Raw genomic sequence first — 23746 nt, 5'->3', positions numbered from 1 at the left:
CTACAAGTAGTAGTTCCTCTCTACATCTGCTAGTCCTACATTCTTTAAGGTTGCCTTTGTCCCTCTTAGTGATTGATCTCCTGTTACTAGCAAATAATTCTTCGTATTAAATTTCCCTGTTCAAATTACTGGTATGGTTTCTTTGTCCTGAATGGATCCTGAACCCTAAATGATACCATCATCATCTGTAAAACTTAAAAGAGAATGCATATTTCCTAAATCACTAAGAAAATTAAAGCCCAGGGCATTATAGCCCATTTAGGAAATGAGAGGAATCAGTGAGAAAGCATAAAACATGATCACAAAGACCAAAGTCAGTAATTAACATAAAAGCAAATGGATTAGTCTCCCCTATTAAATTGCAAAACCTCTCCAAATGGGTTGAAGTATAAAATCCAACAAGACATGCTCTTTAGAGAAAACAAAAAATTATATAAAAGTTAAAAAAAAAATAGACAACTTATCAAGCAAGTATAAACAAAAAAAAAGAATATTCCAATCTCAAAGAGATAACACATAAAGGACAAAAAGAATAACTTTATAGATTGTCTTCTTATGAATGATCCCCAACAGACACAAGTATTTACATACTAAACAACCGTATCAAAATATATAAAGAAAAAGCTCCAAACAAAATAAAACTGAGAGAAAGAACGATCTAGAAGCCTTTAGGACAACACTACTAGTCTATGGTAGTTTACACCCAAAAATAAGAAAATAAAATTTCAATCATATAATTAAAGTGGTTGAGTACGTGTTCAGCTGTCCCACATACACTGAATAAACCTTCATTTAAAACATCCATAGCATGCTTTTTTAAAATGCTGGGCCCCAAAACCTCAATCAATTCCAAAAAACAGAAACTACATAAGCCATTTTTCCTTGCTACAAGTAACAATTATTTAAAACAAACAAACAAAAAAAAGCCAACCACACAGAAAATTTTAAATATTCTTAATTATTTAACCAAAAGTTTAAACACAATGATAAACTACTTAGAAAAAAAAGACACATCAATGTAGCTGGGATAGGAACATATTTGAAATTAAAGATAACTAAAACCCTTCATTTGTATACATATAAAAACAAAAAATAAACATCAGACTCAAAAAGTTACAGGGAAAAATTCTACAGAAAACAAAAGAAATACACATAAGATGAGAAATTAAAATATTTTAAAACAAATCTCACGTGATAAATCCAAACAGCAGGGGTTTCTTTTTAAGGGAAAAAAGATTACCTTTAGCAAGTCAAATCAAGGAGAAAAAGGAATGGTCAAACTAAGAAAAGGTCATTTCTTATAACTTAAAAGTAACAAACTTAATATAGAAAATTTCTTACCCTATTCAAATTCTCTGCTAATAAATGTGTTAAATTTCAACAAAATTCGGTTTTCTGGAAAAACATAAATCACTTAAATTTAACAAGTAACAAACAGAAGGAGAAATACATTTGAAACAAAATCTTAAAATCAGATATGAAAATACCTAAGTTTAAAAATAGGTAACAGTCACAGAAGAAACTTGACAGTTATCAAGAAATGACTTCCAAACAGGGCTCTCAATTCAAAAGTTTTATAAGCGCAATCCTTCCATGTTTAGTGGAACAAGTAACCCCAACGATATACGTGCTTGATGCAAATACACATATTTATCCTATTCGCCTCATACAGCTAGCAAAATCTCTACGTCAAAAATTGGACATGAGCCCAAAAGATTAAATTCACTCACGTAAAAATGCCATTTTCCTAAATAACATATTAGCAAATCAAATTTTATAGGACCAATAAGGCGGCCACATTTGAGGAGAAATGCACTGCATGACAATCACAAATTTCACAACGGATTTTCCCAGAAAAATAAACGTAAAAATCAGGAGAATAAAACGGTTGGACAGCAGAAGTCTACAATTGCTGGTAGCAGAGAGGCGGCATCATTTCTAATATTTCAGAGAGGAGATCCCACTCATGCTGGCGGGTTTGAGGGCTCTTTATCACATTTAATGTCTGTCCCAAAGTTACTGACACTTGAACATGACTTTCAACACTAATGTTACCACAACCATTCAATGAATGCCTGTAAGAGAATACGATAAATGTGAATGTGAAAACAGTCACCAAAATCACTCTCAGAGTGGTACTGGTGAAGAACCCTGGGCTTTACAGGATGCTCACAAAGGAGGATGGCAGAACTCTTTACCAGTTAAAGCTTCACTGCTACAAAGCAAAAGCATGAGCCATGCACGATGCAGACTGCCAGTTATGAAATTACACAAACCGTGGTCATTCTTTAGGCTGAAAGTATGTGTGTACTACTTCGGATTTTGAAAACAAAGGGAGTCTTTAATACGAGAGCAACTATTTTAAATCCATATAATTCAAGTCTACACAAGATGCAAGCAAAATGTAAATCTTAAAAAAAAAATTTTTTTTTAATTATCTACCTGATTCCAGGAGTTCAAAGATTGGTTTAATGTTGGAAAAATCGACTGATGATCTCATCAACAAATTAAATGGAAAAAAACCCATATGACTATCTTACAAGATACCCAAAAAGTGTATGTGACAAAATTCCAGAGCCAATCCTAATTCAGATTCTTTAAAAACTAAAAATAGACAGGTATTTCCTTTCTAGATAAAGAAGAACTCAAAACAGCCAACCTCGAAAGAAAATATTACGGACATTCCCATGAAAATCAAAAACAAGGTCTGCCATCATCGTCATTTAAAACTGTTCTAAACATTTGTGCCAACAAAATATGCAACAAAAACGAAACTACTAGAAGAAACATTACTGCTATTCACAGATGATAAAGTGTTTCCTAGAAAATCCATGTGAAATTATTGAAAAAAGTTCTAGAATTAAAGTGACTAGGTAACTAGAAAAATATAGTCTGAGGAGACCGCATACTGATTCCTGCTCAAGTCGCTGCACCTGCCCCACCAGGACTGCCTCTATCCTGGTTGGAGTCAGTATTATTGTTCGTCTGCCATCACCTTCATGCTCAACTAAGTGGCTTCCCCACCCCCCGTCAGCCTGGTGAGACGTTATGCACTATGACCACAGGATGTTTCTAAACCAAATCTGATGCCATTCCTTTGCTCAGAATCTTCTCACAGCTTCCCATAATAGAATAAAAACCAAATTTCTTACCAAGGCCTTCTACATATGCCCCTATACACCCAGGCCTTACTCAAAAGCCATTCTTGACACCCTAGCCACCTTGTCTTCCTTCCTCTTCCTCAAATACCCCAAAGGCGCTTTGCCGGCATTGCTCTTCCCCACATCCTATCTTAAATGTTAGCCCTTCAAAGAGCTCTTCTGATCATCCAAACTAAAGTCGCCATCCAGTCACTGTCTCCCATCACCCGATTTTAATTCCCTCCAGAGAATCAAAGTTCATGATCTGATACTTTTCCCTGTATGTTGAGTATCTCCTCCCACTAACGTCACCTCCATGAGAGCAAGAAGTTTGTCTTAACTCTTTATCTCCAGCACTTAAATAAGTGTCCGGCACTTAAGAAGAGTCACTCAAAAAACATCTGAATTTGAGTCGCCTATCATCATTCCCAATGGACTGTAAGCTCCACAAACTAGGAGTCATACCTACTTTACTCATTGTTCTATCTCCATGACTCTGACACCGAGCGGTTAATAAATTACCTGATAACTGAATAAATCCCTCCTTCCCTCCTTTTAATCCCTAGGATTAAGATGGGGAAATATTCCTGGTAGGTCCAACATACTGTTGGTCCATACTGAACTTGTAGCCAACTAGTAACTATCCCAAACGATTTCATGTGAATTATAAAGTCTGGTCTTCCCACTTCTACCAATTCCCAAAATTCTACACTTGTGTAATTAACTTAGGATAAACACAAAGCTTTAATAAAGTGTGATAGCCTTACTGAAATTAATCTTCAACACACCTTCATAGAAAAGACATTTAAAAGAACCTAACAGGTCAATAAAAATGAAATCTTTTGAGTCCTAATCCATAAACTGTGTGAGTAGCTGGGCAAAGAAGAGAACTTCTTAAAATTATACTTGAAAAAAAACCAAAAAACGAAAAAACAAACCCTGAGGTATTAAAATGTTAATCCATCTTGTCAGTGTATAGAGAAATGAGTGCCCTGTGCTAAAACTAACGAGGCCACAAAAGGACTGCCTCTGAAGGAATTAAGATACGGGATCACCATTCTGATTACCCAAGAGTTACTCATTAAATATGACACAGAGTACATACTTGCTGGTTTGTGGGCACTCTAACTATCTAATTACTTCAAACAAAAGGCTACACTCACAATTTTTTATATTTTCTTTTTATTCAAGAGTTTACTCACAGGCAGCACTTTAAAACCAGGCTTTTAAAATTAAAGGCCAAAACTAAAAAAATTTTTGCAAATATGACACTGCTAAAAGAATGATCATCTTAATAATTTAAACCCTAAAACATTTTGTGGAGTTAAAGTCTTTATACATAGACTGTGTAAGATCGATATCATTTAAAGTAAACAACTGAAAAACCACAGATCGTGGGCAAATTTGTCAATGAAGATAATCATCAGTTTCAGCCTTCCAAAGTATGAAAACCAGCAATTAATTCATCCTGTGACAGAGTATAAACTATGCTTCAGAATTTGGACTTTAAAGTCTCTTTCTCCAGCAGCAGATCAGCATATCTATGCTGAAGTTCTTTTTCTCTTTCCTGTTGTCGCTGAACATCTTCTTTTAGACACTTGAAGAGACAAAAATATTAAATCATTATTTCGTATGTAAGCATGCAATGAAAATTAAAAATATCTTATGGCACTTTATCATCTTACGAACAGAAAGGTTAAGTCATGACTCTTAAGAGAGAAGTATTCCCCAGAGAAACAAGGAAGAACAACTACTTATGCTCTAAAGCCAGTACTGCAACGGTTCTTTGGTCATACGACTACCATCTTGTTGCGAGAATCTCTGCTAGCTCAAATACACAAGCCACTGCTGCCCTATCAGTACCCACAAATGCACCTCGATAAGCCCTCACGGCCCTTTATCTCGGTAGGGACTATCATGCACACTTCGGAAATAAAAGTTAAACCAAATCTGGCCAGAGGAATTTCATGCTGTACAATGACCAGCTATATTCCCAGCATTCTAAATTACAAAACAGGCAACGGTTTAATGTACCTCAGAGAGCTGTAAGAATGGGATGCAATTAAGTTTCAGGGGGACAAATCACAAGGGTTACTTATTCTATTTCACCGTGTATCTATATGCAAACCAGAAAATCAGTAAAGGAAAAGCCATTGTATCCACCACTAGCCTGGTCTATCCACCTATACACAGACAATTCTAGATAAGAAAGTCAAAAACTTCAGGCTCTCACTGAAAAAAGCCAGACAGTATCAACTTCAGAGATAAATCTGCACAGGAGAAAGAAAAAACAGGAAAGCCCTGGTAATTTTTTGCAGTTCTCTTTTTAAGCAATGCTGCAAGGCAATGATGTTACCTCTAGCCTCCGGGGAATAGCAGAATCTTCGTGTTTCTTGAGTTCTTCAAAAGTGCGTAACTCCAAGTAAGCCTGCTCGATTTGGTCCCATAAGTCATTCAACTGTTTCATAAGCCCCATAGCACGAGACTGGTAACCCCCAAGCAAAATTTTCATCTTCTTTTCCATCTTTGCAGCTCTCTTGGCTTCCGTTGTCATGTGACCCCTGTTTATCTGGGGGAGCAGGGGAAGATCACATCAGCAGACATGAGAAAAGCAGGCTAAATAACAGAAAAGGTCCTGTTGGTTCATCTACCTCCTCAAAGCCAAGGCGCATTAGAATTCCTCATACTTGAGCTACCATAACACAAAATGTGGCCTAAGAAGGATTTGTCTTGCACTGGAAGGGTTGTACAGTTTAGTCCCAAATAATCGATTTGTAATAATCTCACCCATAATTCAATTTCAAAGCAGGCTTGAATTTCACAGTGTAAGAAAAAGTAACCTGCACTTCTGAAAATAACTTCTGCTATCATTAATCTGCATGGATGTGGGGACTGGCAGAGACCTGTCTTCACCAGCTTCATCCCCAAAACGCATTGCTATACAATATGACGACTACAGCTAAGACTCCTGTATGACGTACCGGGAAGTTGTTACAAGAGTAGATCTGAAGATCACAAGAGAAAATGTTTTTCTTTCTCTGTTTTCTTCTTTTCTTTACATTTTATCTATGTGAGATGACAGATTTTTAACTGAGATGAGACTGTGATCATCATTTCACAATATATGTAAGTCAAACCATCCTGCTGAATGTCCTAAGTTTATACAAGGATGGATGTCAATTATTTCTCAGTAAAAGTGGAGAAAATGCACTTCTATATTATACATCCAGTACATTTTTAATAACTGAATAACAACCAATTAGTGCACCACAGTTGTAATCAAAATGTAACCCCCCTCAAACTATAAAACTACTGGTTATTTTTATAATGTTATAATTCTAAATTTGGCATAAAACCCATAAAGGAAAAACAATGCCACGTTTGGCAAAGGAAAAAATATTTAGTTTTTGTACAGTGAAAAGACACCATAAAATTGAGAGATGGCAGTTTTCCTATTAAATATGTATCCTGGGCACAGATGGGCTGCCTCCTCAGCTCACTCTAAAGTTAGGGGAAAGGAGTTCAAAATATATAAACTCACAAAAGAACAGGAGAAGGACAATGAACAGGAGCAAGTTATCAACAAAATTCTAGAGCTGAAGCAGGACAGAGAAGGCCCCAGTTGAGAGAGAACGAGAGAGTCTAAGGAGAGATGGATGAGAAGGGGTAAAGGTATGTAATGCAGAATCCCATCCACATGGCATCTATGCCAGGTATCTAGTCTACGTCCCACAGTATATAACCACTTCATATTTTAAAGTGATCTGCAAATGCACATACGACACTTACAACTGTGAGGTCAAAGCCTTAAGAGTAATTATTAAATCTGTTAGCTTCTTATATTCAATCTGTGTTAATTTATTATCTATATATGTCTGTCCGTTCCTTTCCTCTCTCCCTCCCTCCCCTTACTTCACCTCTCTCCACTCTCTTCCACTCCCCCTCAAACTGATTTCATCAAGTGACTCCAAAACTAAGTAGTTTCAAGATAACATACACCCAAATGATAATCCATAATTCATAACAATGTAACTATAAACAAGGAAGACCATATGACAATGTAAATACCCTTTTTTTTCTAAGATACCAAATGTGGAATAAATAGGATAGGGATAAGTAAACAGAAATGGTACCACGGATAAATGTCAAATGCAAAATAACTGATAGGAAAAACTATACATAGGATGTTTTATTAAAATATTTAGAAACCATATAATCACCAAAACAAATATATAGCTTTCCAAAATAACAACTTTGAAACATCCACTTCAATGCCTAATATCCGATTTAAAAATAAACACATCAATTACAATGCTTTATGGTTAGAATATATAAGAACACCAAAAAATTAAAATGTTCCTCAAGGGCACCTGGGTGGCTCAGTCAGGTAAGCGTCCAACTCTTGGTTTCGGCTCAGGTCATGATCTCATGGTTCCATGAGTTCAAGCCCCCTCACTGATCTCCGCACTGACAGTGCAAAGCCTGCTTGGGACTCTCTCGCTCTCCCTCTCTCTCTGCCGCTCGCTCCCTCCCCCTCTCTCTCTCGCTCTCAAAATAAATAAATAGATAATAAATAAAGTAAAATAAAACATAATAAAATATTCCTCAAAATACAAAGTATAGTTGAGCCTTGAACAACATAGGTTTGAACTGCACGGGTCCTCTCACATGGATTTTTTATAGTACTGTAAATGTATTTTCTCTTATAATTTTAATAACATTCTTTTCTCTAGCTTACTTTACTACAGGAACACAGGACATAATACATACACAATAGAAAATATGCGTAAATTGACTTTATGTTATCAGTAAGGTGCCCCAGTCAACAGCAGGCTATAAGTTTTGGGGGAGCCAAGCCATGCATGAATTTTGAACTGGGGGGAGGGGGGCGGTCAGCGGCCATAAACCCTGTGTTGTTCAAGGGTCAAGTGTATACTTTTACCGGAAAAGTAACACTTCATACCTATCCACCTCCAGCTTAGTTTATTAAAAGTCAAAGTCAAATAAGCCTGTGGGGTGGAAAGAACGAACATGTCGCATGTCCACGCCTTGCCTTAAAAATGTGAGATGGATCTAAAATTAAAATACAGCTTTTTAACAACCATTTATATCTTCGGCATTTTATACAAGTTAATAAGCTTTTATTCCTCTGCAATTCATTTGAAGAATAAATCCAAGAATAAACAATGTCCTTTATAAAGGGGCCACTTTCCTCTAATAGCAAATCAAAGTAAGTTCCATGGCAGTTGTATGTCTTCTAAGGAAATACTGTGTGAAGTCAAGGCAGCACAGTATAGTGGGGGAGTGAGTCGTTCTTTCCTCGCAGCACAGCCACCCAACTGTTGTGAATCGATGCAAGTTATTTAACCTGTCTCCATTTCTCCATCAGTAAAATGGCAGTCACTGCTAAGTTATTATGAAGCTTAAATAAGATAATGTACGTAAAAGCCCTTAGCCACCCAGTGACTGGCACAGAGTAAGCAGTTAACAAATGTCAGCTCTGATTACAATTATTTCATATATACTAAGAGTTTAACCATTTTGATCTCCTCTCTAATGGACCAAGGGACTAATGATGAGGCTTTCAAACCTTCTTTAAAATTCCAACCTTAATTAAAAAATGACCTGGAATCCTTGCTGGAAATAAAACAAGGAAAAATAGCTGTTCCTTCTTTAAGAGAGCAGTTTGCCTCATGAGGACAACCATACCAAGTAACACGTACTCAAACACATCTTCTCAAGCCAGTGGTTTTCAATCCCAGCTAAACTTTAGAATTACCTGTAGAGCTTTTACAATGTACCAGTGTCAGTGCCCTAAACCCAGAGACGCTTATTTAAATGGTTTCAGACTTTGGTATTTCTAAAGCCCCCAAATGATTCTCCTGGACAATCAGGATAGAGAATCTGTTTCAACCACTGTCATTACAGAAGCTGGACATCAATCAGCTGTTTTCTCTGAACTAGACCCACCAAAAAGCCCTCACTCCCAATAATAAGTGAACTAAATCAATGAGTTGCATGCAGTTCCTTAAATATAATTCAGCACGTTCTAAGATACTCTAATCACATGTGGATTCAAATAAACATTCCAAAAACCTTACCAGTACAGAATTTCAAATACACATAGCACATTTTTAAAAAAATAGACATACAAATTTTCATTTTCATTGGTCAAGATAATCCACTTAACTATATGCTGCACTCCATGGATATTCAATTTCCAATTTGGTGCAATAGCTTAATACTTATGTTCCAAAAGTGTTTAATTAGTCATCAAGGCACATTTACTATGACTGGTACCTTGCATCCGGGGAATACCTTGCCTCGTACAATTGAGTCATTTATGCTTCCCAAACTATCAAGGATTTTAAAACTACTAAGCTGCTAGGTTCCATTTCACGCCAACAATTTAATTTAGCTCAAGCTTTATATAAAATCTTCTGACTCAAACACTGTGCTAAGATTTCAAGCAAATATGGAAATAAATGATACCCCAAAAAATTAAGTACAGGAAAAAATTTAGTCGAGTAACTATATAAATTTAATCACTAAAAGTATAAAGAAGAAATTAAATGCAGCTTTTAATATTCAATTTAAGCTCAGTTATCTTAACACCTATCATCTTATCATCTGATCATTAAAATGTGAAGGAAGAGATCTGTACACTTTGTAAAATTTTCTATGACTGCTCAATGTGCTTTAGGAGGGAAAAAACTAACCTATAAGGCTGGCGTTTTTCTAGCAGCAAGAAATCACAAGCATGAAATAAATGCATATGCAAATTAGTCCAAACCCCCCCCCCCCCCATACACTACAGAAACATTAAAGTCCAACAGGATATAAGACCTTATTGTTTAAAATACAAAAAATCAGGGATGCCTTCTTGGCTCAGTCAGTTGACCACCCGACTTTTGATTTAGGCTCAGGTCATGATCCAAAAGTTGTGGGATCAAGCCCTGCATCTGGCTCCACTGCTTAATATTCTCTCTCCCCCTCTGCCCCTCTCCCACACTTGCTCACTCTTTCTAAAATAAAGAAAATTTTTAAAGATTTTATAATACAAAAAAAAAAAAAAAAAAAAAACGGGAAAAAAAGACTGATTTAATCATATTCGTGTTTCTAAACCTTTTTTTAAAAATTAAGTATTTGCGGGGCGCCTGGAGGGCTTAGTTGGTTGAGCATCTGACTGTAGCTCAGACCATGATCTCACAGTTCGTGGATTCAAGCCCTGCATCGGGCTCTGTGCTGACAGCTCAGAGCCTGGAGCCTGCTTTGGATTCTATGTCTCCCTCTCTCTCGACTCTTCCCCCACTCACTGTGTCTCCCTCTCAAAAATAAATAAATGTAAAAAAAAATTTTTTAATAAAAGAAATATATATTAAGTATTATTAGCAACTGCCCTTCCTGAAGGACAACTTATTTTAAACAAAACGATATTGGCTTAAGGAGCTTGGATGGTACATTAGAGCTGACTTACAAAAAGTTCTCAAAAATTTTTTTCAAATCCTTATCTGCACTATAGATATGCACTTCAAATTGCTCTTCAAACATCTAACAGAGGGGTACAGAGGGGTAGCTGGGTGGCTCAGTCACTTGAGCATCCAGCTGGCGCAGGTCCTGATCTCACGGTTGGTGAATTTGTGCCCCACATGGGGCTCGCTCCTGTCAGCACGGAGCCCACTCCAGATCCTCTGTCCCCCCTGCCATCTGCCCCTCTCCCACTCGTGCGCAAGCTCTCTTTCTCTCTCACAAATACTAACAGAGACGGCAGTGGAGACAGGATTAAATACTTTGTTAACTTGTCACTAGACAAACCTACCAAATATGGTTATAATGGAAGTTTATGCTTTAAATACATATCAGCACAAAATTTCTAATATCTATGAGGAAATTAAAGTAGGCAACACTTGATATAATTGAAGCTGACTACGCCCAAAATGAAAGAGTGAAATTCAATCCAAGAGATGAATGAGAATATATCTACATATAAGTGTGTAGGGACACCAAGACAACAAATTTCATGTACCATAACTGTTTTACAATACAATGTCTGGAATTTGGTTCAAAATAGTGGGGAAGGGAAAATGCCATATGAAAACAAAAGTGGCGGTGAGTTGATACAGCTGGATGATAACACTGGAGGACTCATTAAACTAATCCACTTCAGGATGTATTTGAAAACTCCCATAATAAAAGGTTTTATAAAATTCAAATTCAAGATCTACTGCAGAGGCTATTTAAGACTGTACACCACAAACCATGAAACACCAATACAATGAAATATAAGAGACATCAAAATCTACATGTCAACGATTTTAGCACACCAGATGTATATATGAAATGTTAAATTAAAATCCACAATTACGTTAAGATCCATTTATACTAACCAAAATCTGAGCCTTCAGTCTTACTCAATCTCTGCGAAAATCAACCCATATCTCCAATTTCGGACAGTCATCAAAACTTCTAGAATAAAAACTCAGCCACCCTGCTGTTCAAGGTAACAAAGTTACTTCATGACACCTAAAAGTATCAAACCAAGTTTAATCCAATTTAGACAACACTAACGGTGGTTAACAGACCTGAAGAGACATGGGACGGAATTCCCATTTGCTAAAACTTGCTATTTGCTAGGCACACAGTATCTCACTTAATCTTACATTATCTCAAACTCTCACTTCCGTGAGATAAGAACTATTACCCACCCTAATTTTACAGGTAAGTATGAGGAAATACGAGGCTCAGAGACAGGTAAGTAACTTGCCCGAGGCTACACGGCCACTAAGTGATGAAGCTATGAAGTACGTCCTACTTGAAAGTTCAACACACCACTACTAATAAACCGAATGTCCCCTCTGCCTCAGCCTGTGAAATGCAAACATGCCTGAAGAAATTCAAGCTGTGGGACTGAATGGCTTAATGCCATCAGACAGTTCCCTGAAAAACAAGTTATTCTAGACACATGTAAACAAGATCTTAATTAATGGATCTGCCCATCACTCTTTCCCTGATTGAGACATTAACCTACAAGAGTTTTATTTGACACTTGAGAAAAGCTTTGACTTTCCTCAGCTTATCCTTTTAAATTCCTAACTCTTCTATTCTTAACAAGCTATAAAATTAGAAGAACACAAACATTTCTCAGAAAAAATTTACAGGGAAAAAAAATGTTATTTAACAACTTCTCAAGAAGTTGGGCAGAATATAACCAGCATAATTGGGGATTTCACCAAACCAGATCTTTGCCACAACTCTATAAATGAGAGCAAGTGATCAGGTCTTTTTAAAATGGTATTTGTAATATGTTATTAAATCTACAAAGTAGTATATGATGATTCCAATTCAGTTTTAAACATCTTCCTCCTTTCATCCACACACAGATGCATACAGTAATTTTTTTCTATATTTAATTATACACACACACACATATATTAATAGATATACACACACATACATATCCCTCAAAATGTATAAGGCGATTATGTTTGGATGGTAGGCTTCTTTTCAAATTGTTTTTTAATTTCTTTTTAAATTTTCTACAAAGTACAGGTATTATTTTTAGAAAAACGCCCACAAATGTTATTTTTTAAATGCATAGAAGAGAAACTGTCTAAAAAAGGCTGGCCAGAGACCAATGGAAAACTGATGGTCCCCAGGAGATGAATCAGTGGAACCATAAGTGTTTCCTCGGGTCATTACAAAAGGGGGCTGTATGGGACTTATAAAAGTGTAATTGTTACTTTCAAACTCACTAAGTTTGTTAAGGTTACTAAGCTTAAGTAATTCCAAAATAAACACATTATCCTTGGGTCTCCAATACTGTCTTCAGTTAAAGTCTGTTACAGTGAGGTTCAGAAACATTAAGAGCATCCCTCAGTGAAACTCTTGCTTGGAGGCCCAGAATATAACTTTACACCACTGGAAAAACAGGTTTAAGGATACCCAAAATAAATACATAGTTGATGGCAGCTCCACTTCCTAGTCCATCGTTTAGCAATATGATCCTATGGTAGTAACGATGTGGTTCAACCACCGAAATGTTTGCAAACAACAAGAGCCCATCAGTGCCTTTCCTTTCATCTCTATACTACTCACTAGCATTAAATCGTATCGGTGAACCTTCTCCACACTGACGAGATGCAGGTCCAAGCATGTGATTATTGCTTGCATCTACCAGAGTTAGCATCCACCAGACTGCATCCCGGCAAAGCAAGCTAAACAGGAAGGCAAAAAACCTTACCAAAAACCTTTCCAGGAACAGTAATGTACCAACAAAGCAATACCAAGAGCACCTGACATCTGCATGAGCTAGGAAATGAAACACATAAACTGCATGAAAGAAATTCAACTCAACGTTGAGGCATACCAGAAGCAACACGACTGTACCAAGGAGATCTCTGGTCCAGCTCTTCTTGATAGAACAAGCAAGAACTCTGCCAGTGCCCTTAAGGGTCAAAGCACAGAGCAGAATTTGAGAAAGGGAGCATTCCAGAGTACCAGAAACTTCTCTCCTGTGCCCCATGTCACCCCTCCCCCACACGCACAAGAGAACATAAACCTGCCGAGTTACTTCAACATACAGTCCTCCATCCAGATTTGCCCAACAACTTGATCCTTACCCTAAATTTCCACTCCTTAAAGTATTAAGGGAATTTTTTCCTATGTAAAAATATCTGACTTTATAAATAAAATCACTGAGAAAATATGATCCATTGTACAGTCAATTTTGCTGAAATATAACCATTCAGTAAAGTCAGGGGTGCTCCTAAGAGTTCTACAAGTACACTGAGAAAGATGTGTTATCTGTGTTTTTCAAGTTACTTTATTTCCAAGAAGTCGATGTTACATAATATTTCTTGACTAAGTTGACTGTGCCAGTAAAATACAGAGAGAAGTATTACTTCTGGACCTAGTTTCCACCTCTAAGGAAAGCCTTTCCATTTTTATAGCTAACATGACAAAATCTACTTTTCAGCCAAACTTCCTCAACGCAGCAGTTTAGATACTATTTCAAATACTATTAAATTTAATAGCAGGCCTAAATTCAGACTTCTCTTTTCACTTTTGCACCTCCTGGAAATTATTTCACTCAAAATAATTATGTCTTCAGACGATTTCCTATTTCCACTTAAAGTGGAAACAAATTAGAACACTTCAAATTCTATTTGCACTTCCCAAATACAGTAATGACTCATTTATCTGGCATCATCAGAAAATGAGGTTCTCCTCCACATGAAGCATTTTCCAGATAACTGATGTCCACAAGAGCATAGAGCTTGTCCGCTTTGTTCCTGCTACACTCCCAGGTGCTAGAACAACGGCTGGCACATATTAGATGCTCAGTAATAGTCACTGAACATACGATCACATCAAGGACTATAAAGTCCTTTTATTTTTTACCATTTGATACAAAATTTTCCTACCATTTTAGGCATCCTTCTTTAAAAATATATATATAACAGTGAGCAGAAATTAACCATTTTTTTAAATATCTGGGGCATCACTACAGATAGCAATCACTCTGCTCTCCCACCACACACCCATAATGCCCTCAGAGGCTAATAAAATAGTGTATCTAAATGGCCTCGACATGCTATGCTTTCTAACTTTTCCTTTTCAGATATTAGTTATCATTTCTGTTTGCTGCTGCTGCTGCCTTGTTTGACACACAAATGTATGGCACAGTTCTAAAATTAATTCTGCCTCCAAAGCAGAATAAAACACGTGAACTTGGTTACAACTCAGAAGTCTTTCCCACTTACTTCTGACCTGTGACTACTTTCCAATTCCATTTATTTAACAGACTCCTTATACCACCCACCACATTCTACATAAAATCTGAGATGGTTCCATTAGTTTTAAGTGAGTATCCTAAGGATTTTCATTTAAATTCTGCATTTCAAATACTAATCATGAGTAATGGCTCAAAGACCCAGCTCCAATATAAACCTCAGGGCATATTTTTTAATCCATTTAGGAGACACCAACCACGACAAAGCTGGATCTCATCTTGCTTGGTACACTGTGATAGGGCCATAATTTAGATTCACTGTTCCAAAGTTCATGACAGCAAAAATCAAACACACTGGCAGCCATGGTGTATTGTGCTTGCACAGAAAGGCATATCTCCCTGAACCTAAGAGTGGAAAGAATAATTTAAGTATAGCATTTAGTTTATATAATACAACTGGAGTTCCTTCCCCACAACAAACTTTGAATAGTGTTTATAATTTAGCAATCAACTGAAATGATGAAAGAATTACCACAATTGAAATAAAATATTTATGTATTTCAAACCAGTAGAATTGTGTCTTCAAAAACTAAAATAAGCTAACACAAGCCTAGTTCTGAATTAGGGATGGATACAAATAAAATGGGGGAGTTGTTTATTTGGGTTTTTGAGTCTCTTTTCTTTTTAAAGATTTAATGAACTTTCATTTGAAATAAGTGTAGTTTACTAAATTAAAGGATTTGATTACATATTCTTTAAAAGTAACTAGCTGAGTAAACAATAAAGTAAGTTATCCAGAAGTCAAGAAAAGAAAAATTACTTCAGACTGTTTTATGAATATTCTTCCAAAATCACCAATCCTTCAACAAAAATAGTTCAACGGAAGATTTCAGTTCCTGGTACTGAACTGAACAAAGAGAGCCACATGTTTTTAATGGTTGCTCATAAACGACCCAAATAAATCTCCAAAAGAACGGCAGTGGTTCTTTCTGTATTTTTCCCTTCAAAACTCACAAGACCAATTCAACATAAAAATAAAAATTACTGTACTTTATGGCACCACTCACTTCGTGACACATTTATTTGCTGTCACGAAAGTTAGTGCCTCAGCAAAGTAAATGAGATTTAGGGAAAAACTTTTTTTATATTTTAAAGAGCACAAAATGTCCTTACCACGTGGGGCAGAAAACGTTTACCCACCTCAAATGAGAAGATTTTCAAACTAAGTGAGAGACCAAAGTATTTATATATAAAGGTTACAAGAAAGCTTTCCAAATAGCTTTCTAATCAATTACAATGCTGACCTTAGATCAGGATTACACTGCTAACTACCACTTATAAATAAACGAAGCCAACACAACAGAAAATGTAACTCAAAATGTGCCCACTGATGTTCTACTTTCCCTGACTTTAAATCCCAAATTAAAACACAGAACAACAGCACACCCTGCTGGAAGTTAGCAGTACAACGGAGTAACAAGCAGCAACTGGACTGCAAAGATTTCACCCACGATGAGAATTACTTCAAAGAGAAACTAATTTCCCACTAAGTGATAAAAGAGGCTCAAAGACATTAACCACCAGATGCCTATACGTGTAGTCTTAAAGGTAAAATTAAGACTTAGAATAATTTCATATTACTAGAACTCTTTTTCCTGTTCATTTCCCTAGCCCCACATGATACCAACCACTCCCAGTGGTACTGCTATTTTTATTTTAACTCTAAATAAAAATATTTTCCAATCTGCTTTCTGTAAAGAGAAATTAGTAGTCACAAAGGAGGAAATTGAGGCCATTTCTGCATGTGACTGCCTGAAGCACCCTTTTCTCCCCACCCTACCCTAGCCTCAGAAACATCCCTGAAGACCACCTTGAAAAATCCACAAGACAGCCCAGTGGTCCATGAACCACAATTTACATGCCATTGGCAAAATGCCTACACAGATTCTGGAATTCAAAACCTGCAGACTATATTAAGAAACCATGTGCCATGAAACTCCCATCTAGTACATTTCAACATTTCCTCAGATGTGAAAAAAATCACAGAAGCCATTATCTAAGATAATCCAGCTCGGTGCTCTCTCTCTAACAAACCCAAAGGAATCAGAGAATGAACAGAAAGGAACCAAAGTTACATGAATGTGCTCTTTTGGCTCCAGAAAAAAAAGCTCCTTGGCACCACTGAGATCCTTCTTTACAGAAAACAAGCTATTCTAGCATTGATGGACATTGTTCTGGGTGACCAGTGTTAACTTCTTGTCTTCCTTGCTCCCACATTTAAAAGGTCCTGTTTGACCTGTGATCAACCTGGAGGGCACCATTCTTTATCATAAAGGCCAGCAATTCTGAAAAATCAATGAAAGCCAAACAAGACCAAACACTTTAGTACAGTTTTCCCTCCAGAGCTGCAAAAGCAAGGGGCACTCGGCTGGCTCAGTCAGAAGAGCATAATACAACTGTTGATCACGGGGTCGTGAGTTTGAGCCCCATACTGAGTGTAGACATCACTAAACAAAAGAAATAGACTTTAAAAAAAAAAAAAAAAAGGCAAGAATTGCAAAACCAGTAAGTGCCTCAGGTCTGTTTTTCTGTAATTGTCTCCAGTGGTTATTACTTGGTCCATTGTCTCAATCAAGGTACATTTAAATTAGAATTTTAAAAGGATACCAACCTCAAGCCTCTTTTCAAGTGACTCGATTCTGTCCTTTTTGCTAGCTAAGTTGGCCCGTGTGTAGCGGCTCTGCCCAGGAAGATACAAAACTTGACTGTAGCATTCTTCCCACACCTGGTTATAAGCTTCACTTGAGAGTTCTCCGTGGCTCATACCTTGTTTTACCACCTCCATCTCCTGTACCAAAACATCCTGGGCCTGTGTACAGTAATAATTTCAGTAAGCTTGGGTACCAGAATTACTTGCTATCAAGAGAGAACTTTAAAACACTAATTTTCCTCTTTCTTTGGGTAAAGGCAAGGAGTTGTGGTTGACTTGTTTTTTTGTTTTTCGTTTTGGAAGGGGGGAACAATATCTAAACAAAATGAATTAAGAAGCCAGTAAGTTGACGCAAACTGATTTGAAAGTCAAGCTTCCGTATATCACCAATAAACATCTTTGCCTTCACTCTATTATTAACAGTAGCTACCATTTCTTGGACATCTACTCTATGCCAAGAACTCAATTTAAAAATTTTACCTACATTATCTCCAAACACCATTAACACGTTACAAAGTAGCTGGTATTACTCTCTTATTAAAGATGATGAAACTAAGGCTCAGAAAGATTAAGCAATTTTTGAAAAACACATCACACTAGTAAAGGCAAGACAGGATCATGCCCCAAAGCCGAATGGTACCTTCGCTTGGGTGTGCTCCTTCCACTCTACCAATTCCTCCATACACTTCAGACTTCACAGGATTATGAAGGGGAACCAGGCATTTATTGCTTCTGATACATGCCTTTTTTCTCATCTGAAGAGATGCCCCTGACATTGCCAAAGAATGAGATGGGGGCACAGATCAAATAATAATGGCTCACACACCAGCTTTTACTTTACTAAAGAGAGTTTAAGATGACAGAATGAGGAGAGATAAAGTTGGACAGGCCTGGGTACATATCATACCTTTACCATTTAAGTAGCTGTCTGAACTTGCTTAACATCTCTGAGCCCGTTTCTCATCTGTAAAGTGAGGATAATACCCACCTGACATGTTTGTTATCAGGATTAAATGATAAAACATACACACAGAGTGTGGCCCAACTCGAGACCCAAGGACTCCACAAGCATACCACATCAACTTTTTCCAGCCCTTTGCTTCCTGGCTCAAAACTGACAACTATCATTTTGTGCCTTAAAGAAAGCTTTCGATCGTTCCAGTACATCACAGACCAAAATATATAATAAAATCAAATACAAAAACGTAAAACAACGGAAAATCATGTCTATAGAAGATAAAGAACGGATACTTTTAAACAAGATCTCTGAGAAAATAACAAAAACAAACCAATTTTAACACACTTAATGAAAACCCAACATTTCATAGTAACAGAAATGGTATTTCACTCCAAAACTGTACACAGTAAAAATTTACAAATTCAGCTCTTATGATTATTAGAAGACAGTAGTACTATCTTTAAATTTTTTTATGTTTACTTATTTTTGATAGAGAGACAGAACATGAGCGGAGAGAGGGGCAGAGAGAGAGGGAGACACAGAATCTGAAACAGGCTCCAGGCTCTGAGCCGTCAGCACAGAGCCCGACGCGGGGCTTGAACTCACAGACGCAAAATCATGACCTGAGCCGAAGTCGGATGCTCAACCGACTGAGCCACCCAGGCGCCCTACTAATTTATCTTTAAACTGCCCATAAAGAATCTGCTCGCTAAGTAAATGCTGTTTCAAATTCATTTTGGAACAGAGAAGAATATAAATACATACAATAAAATATGAAAGAATATTTAAACTAAAAAAAAAAAAAACCAGGGCTGCATGGGTGGCTCAGTCAGGTAAGCACCCAACTCTTGATTTCAGCTCAGGTCACGATCTCACTCATGGTTCATGGGTTTGAGCCCTGCATAGGGCTGCACACTGACAGCAGAGACTGCTTGGTATTCTCTCTCTCTTTCTCTCCTCTCTGCCCCTCCCCTACTCACCCTCTCTCTCAAAATAAACTTAAAAAAAAAAAAAATTCAAACTACTTTGTAATGGTTTCCAATAATTCTAAAGCACTACCTACAACTATTATTTTTAAAAGTTTTATTAGAATCGATTCCCCACAGAACCTTCTGTTACATAACAATGTGATCCTTATTTCAGGTTTCCATACACACAGTAAATTTCTCAAATCCCATCTTCCCCTATTTTCACTTTAAAAAGAGGAGACTGTTCAAGTATGGAGTTCACAGTGTAATTCTCAACCCCAGTCCAATGGTAAAATGTGCCTGCCACAAGCGTAAGCATTCAACAGATGTCAGTTTCCTATCATACTTACTAAGAGTAATTCAAGGTTACTCAGAAATCGGGGCCAACTGTCTTTCCTTTCTCTAATTTCTAAAAATCCTTCAATAAACACGTATTACTTTTGCAAAAAGGAAAATAGAAAGCAAGAAAAAAATACAGGTAAAGAGCAGGAGAGAAGACAGAAAAAAATATATATATATTGTAGGGATTCTCTCCCCAAGTATTCAATAACCCATTCCAATCAACAAGTCTATAACTGCCCTTCAGGGCTAAGGACTAAAGAAATAAGACTAAAGCTAATGACCACTCTGCTTCCAACCATGACACCAACTGTATTTTCTCATACCATGGAACAGATTTCTATTTGCAATCACAGCTGTTTGCTCTGTCAGAACAGAAAAATCAAATGCATACGGAGGAAGAGGCAGGACAGACTTTATACAAGAAAATGTTCCTGCATTTCCTTATCTAAAAGGATAGTGGGAAATGATTTAAGGGAAAAAGATTCAGTACACTGTATTTCTTTTCTTTGAATAGGTGAAAAAAACGTTTTTTACGCATGCCTGCTTTTTCATATTAATCTAAATAAATGAGGTTTAGGTATTAAAGGTATTCAATTCAACTCAGAAGTAGCAGAGTTAAACACAGAAAATGGCAATTTGCAGCAACTGTCCATGAGGCATACACCCATGAAACAAAACACCTTGCCACCTAAGCCAGTGTTTACCTGGAAAAGGTCTGTCACTGAATGAAAAGGGGCGGGGGGGGGGGGGGGTGATTAAGTATGTCTTCTTCATAACACTTACTATGAACGTTTATCTCCTAATCATGAAATTCACTTGTTTATAAATATCAGCATGAGAAAAGACAGTGTTTGTCCATGATACACAGTATTTAATGAATACTTTATAATCAACGATACCTTTTTCAGCTCTTCTTTGGAGAACTTTTCATAAGGGTTATGTTCCAGATAGGCAATGTGCTCTGAATTATTAGTACCAAATCCTACAGTTTTTCCTTTTTTATTTCCAGATGGTTCATAAGGGTGATGCAGAAGGTCATAATGAAGCATTGTGATCATTTCTTTTTTGATTAGTTCTTCACTTTTTTGTAAATCTGTTAGAGGTGGTTCTACATTTAAGGGTCTTAGAATAGTTTCATTTACCTAAAATTTTAAGACAAGTACAATTACCAAACATTATCACTCCAATGCTGATGTTATTACTTGTTCTAGCATGAATTAAATAGTAGTTTTACATTTTCAAAAGAATTTTGCTTTCCTTCTAAGGTCTTATTTGTACCAGCAAAACATTTTACATTATATCTGGGAAGTGCTTTACTATATTCCAGAAAGAATATAATATTTTGTTTCACAAACTTTATGAATGATATAAAAGCATCAATCACGTAAGAAGAAACTCAAAACTTCCTAAGCCAGAAACTCTAATACTTACTTCTGATGGTCTTGGCAGATCTTTCTGGACAGCTTTGTGCATTCGCTTCATTTCCTTTACACGCTCTGCCTCTCGTATAGCCTAAAAAAATTATTTTTATATCCATTATTACAGCTATATGGTATTTGCCACATTTCAATAAAGTTGAAAACATGTATAAGAACATGTATGTTCAAGAGTTAAAGCTGTCGAAGTCTGTGTAAGTTTGTAGAAAGGTAATAAAAGGCAACAGAAATCAGTCTATTCATTCTCTCATTACAATACAAACTAAGAACTGCCAACAGCTACTAGAGCATTCTCCAAGTTTATGTGGCTCCATCCATCAGATAATCATTCTTTTCTTGTTTAATTTGGAATTCTAATAAAAATCCTAGAAGAGAGCATAGGCAGGAATGTCCCTGACACCAGCTGTAGCAACATTTTTCTAGATACGTCTCCAGAGGCAAGGGAAATAAAAGCGAAAATAAACTATGGGAATTACATCAAAATAAAAAGCACAATGAAGAAAATAATCAACAAAAGACAACCTGTTGAATGAGAAAAGATATTTGTATACAACATATCCAAGAAAAGGTTAGTATCCAAAATATATAAAGAACTTATACAACCCAACACGAGAAAACAAATACTCAGTTACAAAGTAGGCAAAAGACATGAACAGACACTTCTCCAAGAAGACATCAAGATGGCTAATGGACACATGAAAAGATGCTCAACATCTCTCATCATCAGGGAAATACAAATCAAAACTACAATGAGATATCACTTCATACCTGTCAGAATGTCTAAAATCAAAAACACAAGAAAGAACAAGTATTGGCGAGGATGTGAAGAAAAAGGAACCCTTGAGCACCGGTGGTGGGCATGCAAACTGGTACAGTCACTGAGGAAAACAGTATGGAGGTTCCTCAAAAAGTTAAAAATAGAACCACCTTACAATCCAGAATCACACTATGGGGCATTTACCCAAAAAATACAAAAACACTAATTCAAAGGGACATGCACCTTTATGTTTAGAGCAACATGATTTACAGGAGCCAAACTACAGAAGCAGCCCAAGTGTCAAATGGATTGATGAATGGATAAAGAAGTTGTGGTGTGTATGTGTGCGTATATGTATATACCTATAAAGATAATGAAGATGTAATACATACATACACACACACACACACACACACACACACACACACACACACACACACACACACGGAATATTACTCTGCCATGAAAAGGAATGAAATCTTGCCATTTGCAACAACATGGACGGAGCTAGAGAGTGCAATGCTAAGTGAAATAGTCAGAGAAAGACAAATACCATAAAATTTCACTCATATGTAGAATGTAAGAAACAAAACAAACCAGCAAAAGAAAGAAAAAAAAAGAGAGACAAACCAAGAAACAGACTGTTAACTATAGAGAACTGATGGTTACCACAGAGGAGGTGGGTGGGGGGGGATGGGTGAAATAGGTGATGGGGATTAAAGAATGTACTAGTCGTGATGAGCACTGGGTGAGGTATGGAATTGTTGAAACACTATACTGTATACCTGAAACTAACATCACACTGTATATCAACTAAATTGGAATTAAAATAAAATTTAAAAATTTAAATAATCAATTGGAATCCTAAACTTAGAGGATAAGTTTAACAAATAAACTCTTATTTGTTCCTCCTGCAACACAACCCTCACTTCCACCTCAAAAGCTACTGATTTTTAATTTAAAAAACTAGCCAATGTGTTGTTTCCTGATTCTTAAATCACGAATAATATAAGTTAACATATTAGAATTTCAAGGCATTTCTGAGAGTAAATGTAGGGCAAAGTAACTAAGAAAACTAAACATAAAAAGTAATATCCTGGGGGCACGTGGGTGGTTCAGTGTGTTAAGTATCCAACTCTTGATTTCACTTCAGGTCATGATCTCATGGTTCATGAGTTCAAGCCCTGCACTGGGCTCTGTGCTCACAGTGCGGAGCTTGCTTTGAGGTTCTCTCCCCCCCCCCCCCCCTCTCTGTCTCAAAATAAATTAACTTAAAAAATAAAGTATTATCTTGTACTACCAACTAAAAAGCACATTCAGGGGCACCTGGGTGGCTCAGTCGGTTAAGCGTCCGACTTCAGCTCAGGTCATATCTCATGGTCCGTGAGTTCAAGCCCCGCGTCGGGCTCTGTGCTGACAGCTCAGAGCCTGGAGCCTGCTTCCGATTCTGTGTCTCCCTCTCTCTCTGCCCCTCCCCTGTTCATGCTCTCTCTGTCTCAAAAATAAATAAACATTAAAAAAAATTAAAAAATAAATAAATAAAAAGCACATTCATGTGACTTCTCTCTGAAATACATTTACATTGATGCTATTCACACTCAAGTCCCATGAAATTCCATTTCTAAAATTATCCTAGGGGTGCCTGGGTAGCTCAGTCAGTTAAGCATCCGACTCCTGATTTTGGCTCAGGTCACGATCTCACAG

At 36.9% G+C, this 23746-nt stretch overlaps 1 protein-coding gene across 2 annotated transcripts in view; it reads right to left on the bottom strand.

The window, feature by feature from the left end:
- Positions 1-1148: 1148 nt before the first annotated feature.
- CDC5L (cell division cycle 5 like) overlaps positions 1149-23746 on the bottom strand; it is a 49937-nt gene continuing 27339 nt past the window's right edge. The window contains exons 12-16 of one of the 2 annotated variants that reach the window (XM_007085119.3): positions 21281-21361; positions 20749-20991; positions 17543-17740; positions 5497-5709; positions 1162-4737 (exon numbers count right to left, since the gene is read on the bottom strand). In XM_007085119.3, coding sequence (XP_007085181.2) covers positions 4633-4737; positions 5497-5709; positions 17543-17740; positions 20749-20991; positions 21281-21361 — 840 coding nt within the window. In that variant the 3' untranslated portion in view covers positions 1162-4632. Of the gene's footprint in view, positions 4738-5496; positions 5710-17542; positions 17741-20748; positions 20992-21280; positions 21362-23746 lie in introns of both variants that reach the window. The other variant, XM_042986478.1, reaches the window with a different exon arrangement.

This window comes from Panthera tigris, chromosome B2, assembly GCF_018350195.1.
Source record: "Panthera tigris isolate Pti1 chromosome B2, P.tigris_Pti1_mat1.1, whole genome shotgun sequence".
NCBI classification, from domain to species: Eukaryota; Metazoa; Chordata; class Mammalia; order Carnivora; family Felidae; genus Panthera; species Panthera tigris.
The sequence above is the reverse complement of the archived record's forward strand: the minus strand, read 5'-3'. Positions and strand labels throughout refer to the sequence as shown.